The 18,027-nt window shown below is 43.7% G+C and overlaps 1 protein-coding gene across 1 annotated transcript; it reads right to left on the bottom strand.

Moving 5' to 3' along the window:
* Positions 1 to 5,025: 5,025 nt before the first annotated feature.
* C1H6orf52 (chromosome 1 C6orf52 homolog) lies at positions 5,026 to 12,914 on the bottom strand. Its single transcript, XM_044250785.1, has 4 exons — positions 12,844 to 12,914; positions 12,439 to 12,607; positions 8,422 to 8,467; positions 5,026 to 5,232 (listed from the first exon to the last, which is right to left on the bottom strand). Exons 1-4 carry the CDS (start codon positions 12,912 to 12,914, stop codon positions 5,075 to 5,077), a joined length of 444 nt encoding a protein of 147 aa, XP_044106720.1. The 3' UTR covers positions 5,026 to 5,074.
* Between the last annotated feature and the right edge of the window lie 5,113 nt (positions 12,915 to 18,027).

The following is an 18,027-nucleotide window of genomic DNA, read 5'->3' on the forward strand; positions in this document are numbered from 1 at the left end:
CTACAATATATGAATATAGGGTAATAAGAAGACCAATAACTCTCATTTTGGAATACATGCCCTATTTTCATCATAGATCTTGCCTAGAACCCATGGCAGACCTGTGGCCTATCCGTGAACTTGCAGTAAGTGTATCCTCAGGTCACTCTGAAGGCAGATGACATCGGAAGAAAGTTCTGTCTTCTGCACTTGGCACCTCGTCATCAATGACTATTCCCCAGTGTTTAACCACCAATCTAACTCATTTAATCAAAGTCCTTTCGATTTTGTGGATTGCCCCAAAGAAGGAGATAAAACTAGGTGCCTTTCCCCATCTTCATGAGAGGAGGGCCAACTATTTCATACATAGAAAGTCACTGTAAAGCAAAGCAGATTCTTCTTGTTGTGCGAAACATCATTAAAGGATTAAACATGCATGGAAGTAATAAGAGCATTGTTATCCTAGGAGAAAGGTACAACCAAACCCCTTGAGTTTTTCAAGAACTTTGTAAAAATTGGTCTCACTTCTTAGTGGAAGCATCGGTCGCCAGAAGAAAGACAATGGAACTGACTTCTGAGGTGGCCGTGGTCTATGTCCTCCATGACTAGATGGCACCTTGGGGAATGGGCTAGAGCTGAGAACACTGATGGCCAAAAGCCCTATTACTTGGAGCTCAGGCCTCTTTGTACAAGATGCCCTAGTAACAGAATGTAACCCCCAGATACTGCTTTGCCTTCAGGACCTGCTGCGTTCATATCAGCATGATTTGCAGTGGGAAAAACATGGAAACAACCCAAGTGTCCATTGATGGATGAAGAGATGAGCAAACTCTGGTGTATATGTAACAACGGACTATTTCTCAGCCGTAAAGAAGAATGAGAGCTTGTCATTTGCAACAACAGGGATGGACCTTGAGGGCATTCTGCTAAGGGAAATAGCCAGACACAAAAGATCACATCTTCTAGGATTCCTTTTCTGGGAAATACCCAGAAGAGGCAAATAGAGACAGAAAGTAGAATGGTGGCTGCTGGGGTCTAGGAGGAGTTGGGAATGTGGAGCTATTGTTCATTGGGTACAGAATGGCAGTTTTACAGATTGAAAAGAGTTCTGGAGAGAGATGATGGTGATGGCGGCACCTCAGGATGAATCGTCTGACACCACTCGACGGTACACTCGCCTGGGTGGCTCAGTGGATTAAAGCCTCTGCTTTCAGCTCAGGTCATGATCCCAGGGTCCTGGGATCAAGCCCCGCATCGGGCTCTCTGCTCAGCAGGGAGCCTGCTTCCCCCTCTCCATCTGCCTGCCTCTCTGCCTCCTTGGATCTCTGTCAAATAAACAAATTTAAAAAAAGAAAAAAATGGATAGTCAATTTTACGTTATATGTATTTCACCAGCAAAGATAATAATAATTTTTTTTAAAAACCCTGCTGCAATAGTGTTCTGTTCCAGCACCCGTGAGGACAGTCACTGCAGCGGGGGTCAACTCCCACCTCGCCACCTGGGCCAGAGCTTCACTAGAGTGGGGGGGTGCTTTGCCCTCCTGCAACCCCAATCTCTACCTTTCTCTATAGTCAAAGGCCCAAAAATCTTACCCTCCAGTAATAGCAGTAGACTCATAAAGTTGTCCATTTCCCTTTTCCCATGTCTAAATCCCTCCAGCAGAAGTGTGTGGGGCTCAAACGTTGCTTGATTGAATGTGGCATTTATTATTAGTGGTAAGACTAGGAAGAGTCCATTACAAATTTGGTAATTTTGGAACACCTCTTTGACATGCAGGTGAATAATCAAGTAAGCAGGAAGATAAAGATACACGTAATGTGGAGCTCCAAAGAAAGGTCTGTGCTGCAAACATAAATGTGGGCTTCTTGCCCAGAACGCATAGAGTGGGATGGGACTGGATGAGCTCACCTTGAGAAAAATGCAGAGACAGAACCTGCAGCGCTAGGAGGTTATTAATTAGGAGACCTAAAAGGGCAACTACCATCCAAGTCTTTCTAACCTGCTCACATGGGATGGCCAAATTAAGAACCTGACTAAATTTGGACACTTTTGGTTGCAATGAGGGAAAGTGAAGGAAGAAAGGAATTGTATTAGAAACTGAATGATTTCCTAAAAAGGAAAGGGTACAAAAATTAAAAACTGGAGAGTACACACCACCTGACTCTCTCCCATTAGCATGACTACCTGCTTCTCTCTGTAAATTAGCTTTATCCTGGAATTGGAGACATTGCTACAGTAGCTCCTGGACCCCATCTCTCCCAGCTTTACCATCAGTGGACTGAGTGTCTTCAAATATTTGAGTGAAGATTTGATGGGTTCAACTAGGTTATGAGATCACTCTGGCTTAGGCTGTGTTGGAGCCCAGGGATAGAACAGTCTTTAGCTGTGATCAAGAAGGGTCATTGAGAGTCCACAATAGCCCAACCATAGAAAGAGCTCAGATGTCCACTGACAGAGTAATGAATAAAGAAGATGTGGTATATAAATACAATGGAATATTATGCAGCCATCAAGAAGAGAAATCTTGCCATTTGCAATGACATGGATAGAACTAGAGAGTATTATGCTAAGCGAAATAAGTCAATCAGAGAAAGACAATCACCATATGATCTCACTGATATGTAGAATTTAAGAAACCAGGCAGAGATTCATAGGGGAGGAGAGGAAAAAAATGAAACAAGTTGAAACCAGAGAGGGAGACAAATCACAAGAGACTCTTAATCTCAGGAAACAAACTAAGGGGTGCTGGAGGGGAAGGGGATGAGAGGGATAGGGTGGCTGAGAGATGGACTTTGGAGAGGGTATGTGTTGTAGGAAGTGCTGTGTATTGTGTGAGACTGATGAATCACAGGCCTATACCCCTGAAACAATACATTATATGTTAATAACTTAAAAAAAGAAAAAGAAGAAGAAGAAGGGTCATTGAGGATAGGAAAGACTTCATCAGAATCCAAGATTGAGGAGCACCTGACTCTTGGTTTCAGCTCAGATCATGATCTCAGGGTTGTGGGGATGGCCCTACATTGGGCTCTGAGCTCAGTGTGGAGTTTGCTTGAGATTCTCTCTCCTTCTCTCTCTTCCCCTCCCACTCATGCATGCTCTCTCTCTTTTATTCTCTTTCTCTCAATTAAATAAACCTTAAAAGAAGAAGGAGGAGGAGGAAGTGAAGGAGGAGGAAGAAGGGGAAGGAAAAGGAGAAGGAGAATCCCAAGATTTGAGTCAGAAAAACATTTCCTAGAAAATATAGGCTGACAGACAAAACTAAATGCCCACTATACAACATGAAGACTGTTGAGGCAGGGGCCTGCTTACCAAAGGTACAGCAGATAAAGGAAACAATGATGCCAGCCACGTCCCCTCTCCCTCTTAACAGGTCACATCTCAGTGACTCTAGGACTCCTGTTGGCATGCAGACTCCTGTTTAAACCACAATGGAGTTCACTCAGGGAAAACTGAAGCTCACCATGAGGTCTTAAAACACCCTAGAACAATCAATGGACAACACCACGGGCCCACACCATGGTCAGCTCGCAGCATTTCCTCCCTCTTCCGTGACAAGGAAGAGTCCCATCCCCCTAGCCCCCATCTCCAAGATGGCTACTTGATCAGAAGCAAGGGTCCATAGGTCCACACAATTCTAAAGTTGCCTCATCAGACACTGGGGAGCCATCCCATTGGCACAATGGTTTTCTTGTTCTTTGATGAAACATAGCTATGCCAGAAATTAAAGCATTTTTCCAAGCAGCGGTCATTACTAGGTGAGCACAAGTTTCCATATTTGGTTTTCTTAGTTCTCTGCTTGCAGCACTGCCCGTCCTTGCTCTTAGGTACTCATCTGCATGGACACAAGAACCATAAGCAGAACTGCAAAGTCAAAGTTGACTATCTAGGACCCAACATAGGGTCCCAATGAGGGTTATCACAACGAATTAAGTCACTGTTAACTCTCAACAGAAGGACTTGAATAGGTCTGAGGCCTTCCTGGGGTCACACCAACCAGTGACCGATGACCACTGTTACCCAGAACTTTCCTAGAGGCATCCAACCACACCAGCCCCTAATATTTATAAACAATGTCAACAATGTAAACATCTGTGTTTTTGTCCATTTTCCCCTGTTTAGAATTGAGAGCTCCTACCCCTTTTGCAGTGGTCACTCATTCCCGTTGGCAGCAATCCTTGCTTTTCATACTGCGTCTCCACAATCTGGTTACTATCAGGAGAGGAGTCCTCTGCTCGCACTTGACTTTGACCCTATCATCACTAACCAGAAAATTCTGAAGAGTTGTTCATCTCCAACAGAAATAGCTGGTCATTCTTGCTTTCTGTGCTCCACAACCCAGCATTTGCTACCTCCATGTTACCCTCATCCCATCTGGTAATAGACAATGTAAAGACATTCTCATGCTTAAGCTGATGTTTACCCTTTTGTAGGACTAATAACAAGAAGCAGAAGGAGAGCAGAGGCAACGCTGGCTATTCCAGCAACAGGGCTGGAGTCTTACCAACATAGACATTTATGCTGATGCTTTCATTCTTTCACTTAGCTCTTCTTTTATTCTAAATCTAGACCTTAATCAAATATTCTCAATTTCTGCGTGGGGCAGGATATATATTGCCCCACCAAACTGAGTTTCAATTATAAAACTGCCCCAAACTTTAAAGCATCATCATTCACTTGCTAACTTAATTAAGTTAATTAATTACTATTAATCACTGCTATTAATTCCCATCAAACCAGATGATGTGACACCATACTCTTTATATATTTATATGTCTATCCATTCATGCCCCAACCAGTTCAGGTCAGGCCCATTTTCCTATTAGACCTATTTTTAAATGTCTTCTAGTTCAGCTTGGTCTACCAGGATAGTTGTGGGATGTCTTTGGGCACTTACTTAATATAACACACTTCCAGAAATGGATGTGCTGGTAAAGTTTATTTACAACACATTTTATCATGTCACTCACATTCAAGTCCCAGAAATCTGCATTTACATATAGCATCCAGTACCCTCCCGGAAGAATTTTTTTTTTTTTTTTTTTTTTTTTTGCAAAAACAACAGGCGGCAATCAATAGAATAGTGGGGTAAGCTTAGTGACCGTCTTGCTTCTCTGGGGGCTCATGTGGGATTTCGGAGTGAACTGTATCCAAAGGCTGCCAGTGGCAACTCATGAGAGAGTCATAGAGCTCCTCACTTTTCGCCATAAACTCCTTGTTTAATTCCTCAATATTCACATGAAGGTTTGGATCTGAGAAGGCAATACAAAAAAGCTTTACAGAACGCATATTGGCAATGTCTTAAAAATCAGAGTTTCCAAAAAAATGAGCTGGAAAATATTGCAGACATGTCGTGTTAGAATTTTTAAATTGCATGCTTTCTTTCCATAAGATAGGACAGTAGAAATTAAAGCTGGAAAATCACCACTACCAGACTCAAAGGGGATCTGCGTGGTGAAAGAGATGGAGGGGAGGGATGGAATCGAGCGAGGTTTGGAGAAGGAGTGGACGGGATTTGGAAATGGACTCACATTGGGGCCAAAGAGAAAAGGAGGGTCAAGGATGAGCCTTGAGCTTCTAGTATGAGCACCCAGGGGATCACAGAGCCAGGGAGCCCAGCCCAAATCCATAGGATGGGGCTTTGAAACAATAAACATGCTGCTTTATTTGCTTAACTAACAGATTGATGTGAGTGATACAAACTATATAAAGCAATTAATTCAGAAACAGAGGGAGGCCTGGACTTCCTTCTTTAAAACCTGGAACTCAGGGTGCCTGGGTGGCTCAGTGGGTTGGGCCTCTGCCCTTGGCTCAGGTCATGACCTCGGGGTCCTCCGATTGAACCCCATGTCAGGCTCTCTGCTTGGCAGGGGGCCTGCTTCTCCCCTCTCTCTCCCTGCCTGCCTCTCTACCTGCTTGTGATCTCTGTCTTTCAAATAAATAAAATCTTTTTAAAAAATAAAACCTGGAACTCTGTGATCAGGTGGTGTTAAGTTATCGTGAAAGCATCAGACCTAAATCTTCCTCCCAAGTTGCCGGGTTTCCAAGGTTTTTAATGCCACCTCTTGTTTTCTCTCCTTGTACTGAGCATAACCAAAGAAGCCCTCTCGTATTCCTTTCTAATTTTTGCAAGCCTTAGCTCATTCGGGACCGTAATTCTTCTACTTCCAAATACTCACATTGGATCATGATACCCATTTGTAGTTACATGTGTTAGGGGCTAAATGTTTGTGTCCCCCTCACATTCATATGTTGAAATACTTCCAACGTTCGTAGGTGATGGTGTTTGGAGATGGGGCCTTTGGGAGATACTTAGGGTTCGTTGAGCTCTGAGGGTCCTTATAAAAAAGGACACCAGTGCTAGGGCACTCTCTTTCCCCCTGCCTGGCGGAGATATAATGAGAAGGTAGCCATCTGCAAGCCAGGAAGAGAGCTCTCATCAGGCAGGCACTGAATCAACTGGCACCTTAATCTCAGATTTCTTAGTATCCAGAACTATGAGAAATAACTTTGTTATTCAAGCCCAGTCTGTGGCATTTTGTGAGAGCAGCCCCAGCTGACTAACGTCCTTCTATACTTATTTTAGAACCAAGATCATCAAGTAACTCTAATGCATCTTGTACGTTTCATGAGCCACTTCCCACTTTCTTCACTGGAGTCATTCGTGACTATATGGTCTATGTGGCCTAGAAAACAGATGTAGTGTGGTCAGCTAAGAACCCCAGACGAATGATCTAGGCCCTTCCAGTGACATTGGCCCTAGTGATAAAGAAACATACAAAAGACAAGCTCATTACAGCTTCCCTAAACCCGGGGGCCCTCGAAACCAAGCTGTCCACCACAGCAGACACTCGTCCCCTGTGGTTACTGAGCTCTTGAAATGAGACTAGTCCTCACGGAGATGTGATGTAATATACACTGCATTTTAAAAACTTGCTATTAAGATTTTTTTTTTTAAAATCTCATTCATTTTTATATTCATTACATGTTTAATGAAATATTTGGGGTATGTTAGGTTATTAGTATTGAAATTAATTTCATCTGTCTGTCTTTTTAGCTTTTGTTTTTTATTTAAATTGGAACATTTAGAACTGTCTACATGGGTGGATTGGTAAATCAAGTCATTTTCCCTGAGCAGAGCTTCTCCAGCTCTCCCAAGAGCTTACACTAACCGCTGAAGGGGCTATTCCCTGCCAGACGCTGTTAAAGCACTTCCAAGCACTTCAGAGCTACTGTCCTCACACTTTCTAGGAGGTCGATTTTAACATCCCATTTTACAGATGGGGATCCTGACGCCCTGGAGATGAGTTTGTCTGGAATTACAGCACTCGTAAGCAAGATTTGAACCCTGGAAGTCTGCACCCAGAAAGCACACTCTTTGTAGGTTTTTCTCTAATCTTTGCACTGTCTGCGGGACTGATGCAAGCAGGGAGATTTGACTTCTGCTCACGTGTCAATCAAACATATCTCAATAAAACCAGAACTGCCCCATAGCATTGAAAGATTGGAACAACAGTTGCATTTCATTTGAACATTGAGCACGGCTCACCTGTGGCTACAAAGTCACAAGGCTCTGGGTGGGTTTGGTCTGGTGGGGGTGTCCTGGGGATGGGAAGGGATAAGAAGTAGACAAAGGTCTTATCTCTGCCTGTCTTTTTCACTTCCCTTTCCCATAACTTAAGCAAAATAAGCCAGACATTTTCTTCCCTTCCTGGAAGAAGACACGGTCAGAAACAGCTTCTGCTCTGAGCAGATGCACTTTGTTCATACACATCAAGAACCACAAGGGGCACTGCCTGACACAGACAGGGCCTGTGACAGACATCCTCCAGGAGCCAATAACCCCGAGGGAAGCTAGGAAGCCAGACCACAGTGATCACCTCATACCTCTCCCCTTAGCAATCAAAATTAAAGCAAAATTAAGGGGTACCTGGGTGGCCCAGTCAGTTAAGGCTCTGCCTTCGGCTCAGGGTTCTAGGATTGAGCCCCACATCAGACTCCTTGCTCAGTGTGGAGACTGCTTCTCCCTCTTCCTCTGTTGCTCCCCCTGCTTGTGTGTTGGCCCTCTGTGTGTGTGTGTGTGTGGTGTGTGTGTGTTTCAAATAAATAAGTAAATAAATAACTTATTTTTTAAAATAAAGCAGAATTAATCCCAAAGTTTACATTTATGGAGGAAACGGATCTTAAAAACAACTTCTTATCTTACCATTTGGAAATGTCCCCATTTCCTAGTCCCTCAGAAAGACCCAAACAGGTGGCTTTACTCAAGCTTCCCACAGAAGCAGTTTCCCAAGACCAGACAAAATGCTGAAGAAAATAGCTTACGGGACCTATGTGGGAATTTTCCAGTAGAATCTCTCAGCTCCTAGCCAGCTGAGTAATGAGTAACCTGGAAATGGGTTAGCTTTCTTTTCAACCATGGCACACAGGGTTTCTGTTACCTTCCAGTGGCTCTTCATCTTGCTTCTCTGCCAGTGCTGTGCTTTCCTACAAGGAAATCAGGATGTTGAGAAAAAAAAATCATTTTTTCTTAAAGGTTTACTATCAACATATGCTTTTAAAGAAAACATTAGCTGTCAAAATTATGAAGGACTAGGGGCGCCTGGGTGCCTCGGTCATTAAGCATCTGCCTTTCGCTCAGGTCATGATCCCAGGGTCCTGCGATTGAGTCCCGCATCGGGCTCCCTGCTCAGCACGAAGCCTGCTTTCCCTCTCCTAATCTCTCTGCTTGTGTTTCTGCTCTTGCTGTGTGTCTCTCTCTCTCTCTGTCAAATAAATAAATAAAATCTTCAAAAAAAATTATGAAGGACTATACTTATGAAATAGGTGAATAAGTCAAAGGAAGAAAAAAAATCATCAAGGAGGAGCATGCCTGACAAAGACCTCAGGGATCTCTGAAGCTTCTGGGAACTAACTGGTCTTCCAGGGCCTCACATGAACTGGACACCAGGGACCCAGGCATCCAGACTCCACAGTCCCTGCACTAAATGCCCAACTCTCTCCCGGGGGCTCTGCCCTTCCTTCCAGGTGACAATCTACAAAATATTCATGGGTATATTCTCCCTGTAGTCTTCTAATCACACCCCGAGCCCACAGCTCAGCTAAGGACCAGGACGGTACGTGCTTAAGCAGGTAAAGAGACCGTAGAAAAGCAAACCAGTCAATCAGAGAAGTAAATTCCAGAAGCACTCCCCAGATGAATCTTGGTTGGTTAACCCATATCCTACTGGCCCTCCTGGGATAGTTAAGTTTTTATGCTTCCTCTCCACAGGCACCTGTTGAGAACTGTCTTTGTCAAGGATGTACAGCTGTTCCAAGGAACCAGCCCACCCAGTAAGAGCCCTGGTAGCTCCTGGCACCAAAAAAACTCAATTAAGCCCTCTTTGCTAACACTGATGAGATTATATTGAAAGCCAAAGACCCCCTAGCTCTTCTTTTCAATTTATCCGAAAGTATGCCTCCCTTCTCTTCAGAAATAGATCCCGGTTTGGAAAATAAATTATATGGTTACTGTAAGTTTAATCTCACCATTGGCATATTTTTCCTATGTAGAAAGGGCAAAGACAGCCAGAATCTGTGTTTGAATGAGGCCTTTCTTATGATACAATATTTCCAAATAATTTCACATTTCCTCTTTTTCAATACGTGTTCTGGTAAATGTGGATCCTACACTACCAAGGTGCGGGAAACAGATGCTCTCTAGAGACAGTTTCTCTGTGTGAGGGGCACCTGGGCACTGCCTGGTATACTTGAAGAAGGGCATTTCTAGTAACCTTTTTCCTCTGCTAGCGGGAGTTTGGGACAGATGCACGGATGGAGCCCAAAGACCTGAGAATCATTTTGAAGACATCCACTTCCTCTGATCTTAAGACACACTGTGAAAAGGCAGGGGGCTCTTGGGAGGCTGAGCTCTTGGAGAAAGAAGAGCTAAGAACACAGGTGTGCTATATAGTAGGGGAAATAGGCAATAAACTGTGACATCTGGCAGAGGTCACGCTTCCTTAGGCAAGACTAAAGCAAGGGCATGTAATTGAAAGAGACCCACCGCACACAGCTTTACCACCTGGAATCTTGACGATCTGCTCCTAACCAAAACCCTCCCAGGAAAGCAGACAGGCGGTACAAGGGTGCTCACCACGGCCACCAAAGAGAATATATTTATAATTCTTGAAATTGCATGTCATAGTAGTAATTTGCATGGAGAGTGGGCTGAAAATCCCAGAAGGTGTCAACAAAAATGGAGAGAAGAAAGTGGGGGGCGGGGTGGACAAGAAGAGAAAAAGAGGAGTTAATTTCTTTTTAAAATGTTACTTATGTTTCTTTGTTCTTTCATTGTTCTTGTTGCTGTTTCTCACGGTCTTTTACTTCTCTGTCTGGTGTTAATTTCTTCATTTTCTCAGAGTTCACAGAAATCAGGAAATACTTTTGTTTCTGAAGTGGCTGATCTACTCAAACCTACACTTTTCTATTTAAGATAAAGTTAACCACCAGAAGACACATAGTCCATTTCCCAAAAGGTCAAAAGAACTGAAGGCGTGGAAAGAAAAAAAAAATGTGCTAAAACCTCAGGCAATGTAGCAAAAGTTTTTTTGTTTTGTTTTGTAAGTGATGCAATATCAAACGTCCGCTAAAAGGGTAAAACCTGATTTGGGTTTAAAAAGAAAAAAGCCAAGAAATCTAACAAGGTATTTTCTATAGAAGAAGGCACATCTAAAACAGACTTGAAAAACTGAAAATGAAAAGTTTGGAAGAAAACAAACCACAAACAAATGCAAGTGTTAAAAAGCAAGGGCTTAACTATTAAATTTAACTCTGGGTTTAAGGCACAGGCCATCCCACAAGGAGGACATTACCAAACAGATTGGAGACAAAGCTAACACCTCGACTGCTATGTGCTAATTTCCATAATATCTAAGTATCTAAACAGTGAGAAGAAAGGTGGGGCGCCTGGGTGGCTCAGTGGGTTAAGTCTCGGCTTGGGTCATGATCTCAGGGTCCTGGGATAGAGCTCTACATCAGGCTCTCTGCTTGGCGGGGAGTGTGCTTCCCCCTCTCTCTCTGCCTGCCTCTCTGCCTACTTGTGATCTCTCTCTCTGTCAAATAAATAAATAAAAATCTTAAAAAAAAAAGAAGAAGAAGAAAGGGGCACCACCAATGGGGGGGAAAAAAGATGCACAAAGACATGGAGGAGATCACCAAACACAGATACAAAGAAACAGTTTAAAAGGTCTTTGCTCTCAATAATAGGCAAACGGCTTCCACACCTGTCACACTGGTTAATCACACACAGAAACATAGAGAGGCATGCATACCCACAACAGCCATGAAAAGTGTAAACTTAGGAAAGCTTTTTGTGTGTTATTTGCTGTCTGAAATTCGAAATGTTCTATCTTTGATCCAGACCTTCCAATTACAGAATTGTTTAAAGATCTATTCGGGAGAGGGAGAGAGAGAGCGCACACGCGCAAATGTACAAGTAGGGGGAGGGGAGAGGGAGAGAGAACCTCAAGCAGACTCCTCACTGAGCCCAGAGCCCAATGCGGGGCTTGGTCTCACAACCCTGAGATCATGACCGGAGACAAAATCAAGAGTTGGGACCCTTAACCAACTGAACCACCCAGGTGCCCCTCTAGAAATTTATTCTTAGCCAAAAAACATTCAAATACTCAGAGATAGGTGGGAGTTTGTTAAAGCACTGAGAATGTTCAAAGTGTTAGTCAATAAGGGATGAGCTAATATCACAGCACATCCAAATGGGCAACTTTTAAAGAAAGCTCTTTATTAAAAAGGCCATCTTTGGGGGATGGGGAGGGGACCCTTCCTAAGGCAACCTATAAGCAGAAGCAAGCAACGAGTAAACCAGTATGGACTACTCAGTCTGTTCTTGCTCAAGTCTCCCCCATCTCCCTAAACAAAAATAAAGCCCAATTGTGATGATTTAAGAAGAATAGAAGAGAAAAATGTAGAGAACACAGATGTACTTGAACAAGACTTTCTTCTAAGTGGGCAGGAGATGGGGAAGAGGGAAAGGATGGGGAGAAGGCAGAGGGCAGTTTTCCCTTCCTTACTCTAGCACTCCTGTGTGATTTTAGAAATTGCTTACTTTAGTAACCAAAATATCATAATATCTTTGAAAAGCATGTTAATGTTTTCTGCTATTGCAAAACAAAACTACCTCCACTCCTATTTTGAGTAAAATTGAATGATAATCTAAAATTTAGTAGTAAGAATTTGGGCACACATGTCACCAGCCTAGCATTTTTGTTTTGGGAAGATAGTCATGACTTAAATTGCCAAATTTCTCTAGTCATCAGCTTTTACTCTCTGGTTTTAAAATGGGGAGCAAAAGCCATGTCTGTGGGAATTAGAAGGAGAGCATCTGGGGGCGTGGAGTTAGGAAAAAGATGCTTCTAGGTTGGGCACGTGGACGATCTAGGAATCATTTCAGCGAGGGATACCTTGGGCGTGACCAGAGTTCCACCTGGGGGTCCAGAGGTCTCCCGCACAGAAAGGTCAACTCCATTTCCTTGTGCAGCACAGCCACAGCCATAGACAGAAAGGGAGTAACCACTGTGCTGTTGCTCAGACCAGTTGCCGGAGTGGTAAGCCTGGAGCGTTGGCTTCCCCCTAACAGTGGAGGAGAAACAACAGGAATGACATCACCAACGGAGGCAGACTCATGCAGAACCCCAGGTCTCTTTCTTCTTTCCCAGGGGCTAAGGGGTAAGAGTAAGGATGATTTCTGCATTAACTGTTTAGGAATACCTATTTCCAAAGTGATAGTTTGTAAATTGCCAAACATCATGTAAGAAAGTACGGATGGCCTTCATTTTCATTGTCAGAGTAGGGAGAAAACCGCTTACCTTTGCCAGTACCAGTAATAATAATTTTGTTGAGCTATGCCAAAACGTGCAAAACTCTCCTGTCCTGCCATTTATCCAGAAACTTGACAAAATGAGACCAGGTTCTCCACGGTTTTTATTCCTGCGTCAGTAATTCCAGGTCAGGGGACTAACCGCTCTCCTGCCTGCAAATACCTCTCCCAGATGCCAGAGAACAGTAATCACACTTAGTGACAATTCCTGCTAGGCAATGAATGGCTTGACTTTCACTGCAATGGGGTTAAGGTGTGGCTGGGGCAGGCGTCCATAGGGGTCACCTGGTAGGGACTCTGCAAAGTAAGGAGCTGGCTTTCATTCTGCTAGCCCCCCTCTCCCAACTGCTGGCCCCAGGGAAGGCAGCCAGAAGGCAATGGAGACAGAAAGGAGGGTGTGTTTGAGGGACCAACTGAAGTTTCCATCCCACTCCCTACAATAATTAGTCATTTGTAATAACTAAAACCTTAAGACAAAAACCACAAATTGATGTTTCCTTCCTCGGCTCTGCTATGTGCTAACTATTTGAATCAGCAATTAGTGGACTTTTTTTTATAGCCCATACAGGTTGAAGTCATTACACTGACCAGCTGGTGGAAAGAAAGTGTATTCGGAAAACACACACACACACACACACACACACACACACACGTCATATCCACCCCCTTAAAGCCGGTACAAGAAAACATTTTAAATAATATTTCTGTGGTTCAGCATTATTTTTAAAAACACAGTAAAGTGAAAACAAAAACAAAAACAAAAAAACAAAACACAGTAAAGTATGCCTTCCCAAATTTCAGTGTGCTGTAGGAATTACTTGGGCATGTTTACAATGTAGGTCCCAATTTAGTAGATGTGGATTAGACCTCAGTCAGATTCTGCTTTTATAAGTAGCAAGCCTAAACGAAGCATCAAAATGTTAAGAAGGTAACTTTTGAGTACACATAGAGGAACTTCGGCTCTGGCCATTTCCCTGCAGCTTATTAATAAGTGCTTGATGTAGTCTATATTCAACCGGAATGTAAAAACTCATCATCGTGAATTCAAATCATTCATTCACCCGTTATTTACTGAACCCCTCCTTACACAAAGCCGGGTTGTGTGTCTAGATCTCCCCATTTTTGGGAGATGGACAGCTGGGGGCCATATTGCTAGGGCTACCCATTATTCAAATTTTTCTTCCTTAATAAGAGAACCCTGATTTTATTTGGACACAGAGATAGGCTTCACTACAAGACATTTCCTAGCTCTTCCTGCACAGGTAACTGCCCATGCGCTGACTGGCCAAAGTCTAGCTAGTAAGATGTAAATAGAATGATGATAAGAGGATTGAGGAAAGCTGTGTGGGGGTTTGTCTAGCTGGAAGGAGACCTCTTGTTCTCAGCCCTTTCCCCAGGCAGAGTGCTGAGATCGTAGATACGATGTCTGGAACCCAAACTCTGCAAGTATTTTGGCCTATGAGGTGACATCATGTAGGAAGTCATCCACAAGAATATAGGATCTGAAAGAGAAAACAGGTCTGGGTCCCTGATGAATGTGGGCTCTTGGTACCAGCACTACCTCAGATTTCTCCTAATCAAGAGATCAATGTCTTATTGAAGCCACAGCTGTTTTAGGTTGCTATATGTAGTTAAACACAGTTCCTAACTCCTATAGCAGCTTGGCCATCAAATAAGCTTGACTCTTAACAGTTAAGGATTCTTTTTGTAAAACTTTAATGAGTTTTCTGTTCCTTCTCTTATTTTAGGGCTGTATTTCATAAAAGGAAAATCAGAATTTTTGCTCTGAATGGGTGAGAGATGAAGCTGTAGTTGGAAAGGAAAGGAGAAGCTAGACATTGGTAAGAAGGTGGTAAGGAGGCTGAGGAAGGGAGGTCAGTGTTGCATGTTGAAATCACTCAGCATCATGACGGGAGCTGGGTACAGAGGACCCTGAGCAGAGTTCCAAAGAGGATGGAGCATTCAGGGGCTTTCTTGATGACAGTGACACAGAAGGATTCATATTGTTTTCTTCTCTTAAAAGCCCCAATTGATGACTTCTCATATTTCACCTGCATTATTCCCATGAAGCAGGTGAAGCAAACCATTGGCAGTGTCCATTGGCCAGTGTCCAGGGGAGGTAACCCACACTCAGCTTCCCTTAGGGCAGACCATTGGCCAGTGTCCAGGGGAGGTAACCCACACTCAGCTTCCCTTAGCTGTGTGTGCAAAGGAGACCAAAATCCTCCAGCAAGATCAAGCACCTCTGTCATCCTACACGTCGACACTTGCTGCCTGCCACAGGGAGAAAGGAGGGTAATTGAGCAGGAATAGTAGACTCTCATCTTTCTAACAAGGCTGATTTTTCCCTGCTATACCCAGCTTTTAGCCCAGTATATCCGCCTTACCAACCGCTGCCCGCACCATCCCCCAAAACAAACTGGCTGTTTTTCCTTTAGCCAACCAAATAAAGCCAGGCTCTCAATAAATATTTGTTGAATGAATGAATAAATCAATGCATGGCTCAAGTGTAGAAAGCTTTTCAATCAATAATTTAAAAGCAAAACAAAAAAAAATCCTGTTGTGCTTTAGAGTTAATGAACTCTTAACAGTTGGTTGTTTCTTGGCAACTGTAGTTTTCCCAAGAATGAGATTAAATGGCTTTTTGCATCCTGCGTTTGGAAAGAGAACAGGACGTTTGCAGGAAGTATGCTCAGTTTGAATCCAGTTGAACAAGTATGTAATTCTGTATTGTTTCTCTTTCTTCTTTAAGAGAAAGTTTGAGCCCAAGGAAATGTAAAAAGCAGGGACACCTCGGTGGCTCAGTCATTAAGTGGGTGCCTTTGGTTTAGGTCAGTGATCAAGCCCTGCATCGGGCTCCCTGCTCCACAGGAAGCCTGCTTCTCTCTCGCCCCCCCCCGCCCCGCCCCCTGCCCCTGTCACTGCCACTTGTGTTCCCTCTCTCACTGTGTCTCTGTCAAATAAATCTTTTAAAAATATATATATAAAGCAGAAGCATTAGGCCTGTTACTTAGCTGTGTGGTTCTGAAAGTTACTTTTCTAGACTAATTTCACATTTATAACCACATACTGGACAAGTGTATTTTAACTGTAGAGGGATTAATCCTTCTGAAAATGTAATGAACTTTTGTCAGTGCTCTCCGCCAAAGAGATACATACACAATTTTGCATATAATTTCAGGGGATTCAAAGCCTCCAGAACTTATCCATAAACTCCCTTAGGTGGGGATCACCTGGATAAATGCTCTTTAAGGTCTTCCGAGCTCTGTACCTGGCTCCAGTAATTTCTAACAGTTAAAAAAAAAGAAAAAGTACAGCACTTTGAGTTATGTTTATGTTTTTTACACTATGACTTTCATTCTAGAATCAGCTATATTCTAAAAGATTCCTAGTTGGAGCAAAAGACTTTTTCTAGCCATAGTATTCTTTAAAATGTGACAAGCAGGTAAAAGTGTGACAATCTGGTAATAGATGCTGAATATAGTTAATTATCCTGTTACAGTGCTAAAATTAATTAAAAAAAAAAAAAGTACTGAATGAGTACTAATTCTTATCAAACAGTAGTTGAGATTTCCCTGGAGGTAAAGAGGCAGAGCCCCAGGGGCTTTCCAGAGACAAAAGAACACATAAAAGATTAAAAAAAAAGAATTATTTATTTCTCATTGAGAGACACCACATTCAAGCATGCACAAGAAGGGGAGCAGGCAGGCAGAAGCAGACTCCCCACTGAGTAGGGAACCCCACGCTGTACTCCATCCCAGGACCTTGGGACCCTAATGGGAGCTGAAGGCAGACGCCCCTTTGAAACAGGTTTGTTCAAAGATTGTTTTCTTTTTGGATGAGAGAATATCACTTTTACATGAAAATAAATGGATATATCATGAAGTCTAATGCAGTAAGTCAAATTTTTCAAGATAAAATATGAGACCTCAAAAAAATGTCCTGCTGACTCTTTGTCCCATGCCCAGGGGACGCCCTGCAGCAACGCACTCTTTCTCTTGAGCGGTTTTCCAGTGGCAACAGCCAAGAAGCAGTCAATAGAACATAAATAGTAGTAGAACTTGACTTTTTGTAGGTAACTAGCACAAAGCGAAGCCATTAGGTAAAACAGGGAACGGCTACGCGTTTCCAAGACCTGGAGTGAGACAACAGCGTTTTCAATGCCTGAGGAGGGCTTTCAGGTGGAGTCGCCAAAGTGTGCAGAAGACAGGCCCTTCCTTGCGCTCAAGGGCGGCCAAAGCACGCAAAATCATTTCTGCAACGCTCAGACCAGTCAATGAAAATAAACAGGAGTTAGATACATAGTGGCAATTCACAATCCCAGAGAACAATTTTTTTTTTTTTGTAAGATTTTTATTTATTTGACCGACAGAGATCACAAGTAGGCAGAGAGGCAGGCAGAGGAGGAAGCAGGCTCCCCGCTGAGCAGAGAGCTCGATGGGGGGAGAGGGGGGGTCGATGCGGGCCATCCCAGGACCCTGGGACCATGACCTGAGCCAAAGGCAGACGTTTTAACCCACTGAGCCACCCAGGCGCCCCGAGAACAAACTATTCTTGAAAAACAAAAGGGTCAGAGTGCTACAGATCAGCGCTCAACGGGGCTTGAGGAACTACCCCCTGCTTGTCGAATTCACCTGCTGTGGCATTTAAGACACAAATTATGACCCAGATGGTCCCCCATGAGGTTTGGGCAAAGCTGCCATTTCTAACAGACTCCGAATCTCCACACTTGATGAAAATCTAAAACGTCAATCAAGGCAGTCTTGGTTTCACGAACGTTTGGTTTTGCACCCGAACCGGGAGGTGGTGGAAAGTGAAACGGGAGATTTCCTTCTGGAACGTTCACGTGGGATTGACTGTGCGCTTCTCCCTCCATCACCTTTCAAGTAAACGTCCTCCGCCCTCCCAGGGGTGTGCGGCAACGCAGGCCAATGGGACCCCCAAATCCGACTGGCAATCCAGCGGGAAGGAAAGGGGTGCAAGGCGGGATTATCTCGGCGGGCAGACAGAAGCGCACGAAGCGGAGCTCCGGGGCTGACTTCGCGGTCTGCTCTAGAAACCGCTAGCCCGGAACGCCCCCCTCCTCTTTGCCCTATTGCGAGAGAACGTGAGAAAGGCTTGTTCGTGCTTCCGGCGAAAAAAGGAAACCCAATTCCTGACCTCCGTCTCACAG

Source organism: Neovison vison, chromosome 1 (genome assembly GCF_020171115.1).
Source record: "Neovison vison isolate M4711 chromosome 1, ASM_NN_V1, whole genome shotgun sequence".
Classification (NCBI taxonomy): Eukaryota; Metazoa; Chordata; class Mammalia; order Carnivora; family Mustelidae; genus Neogale; species Neogale vison.

What these genes read in the sequence shown, in the direction of transcription:
- C1H6orf52 (XM_044250785.1), bottom strand. Translation starts at nt 12,914, where the DNA reads ATGGCAGGACAGGAGAGTTTTGCACGTTTTGGCATAGCTCAACAAAAT. An exon ending in TATTACTGGTACTGGCAAAG is followed by an intron (nt 12,608 to 12,843) that starts GTAAGCGGTTTT and finishes CTCCACTGTTAG; the next exon opens with GGGGAAGCCAACGCTCCAGG. An exon ending in GAACTCTGGTCACGCCCAAG is followed by an intron (nt 8,468 to 12,438) that starts GTATCCCTCGCT and finishes ATTTCCTTGTAG; the next exon opens with GAAAGCACAGCACTGGCAGA.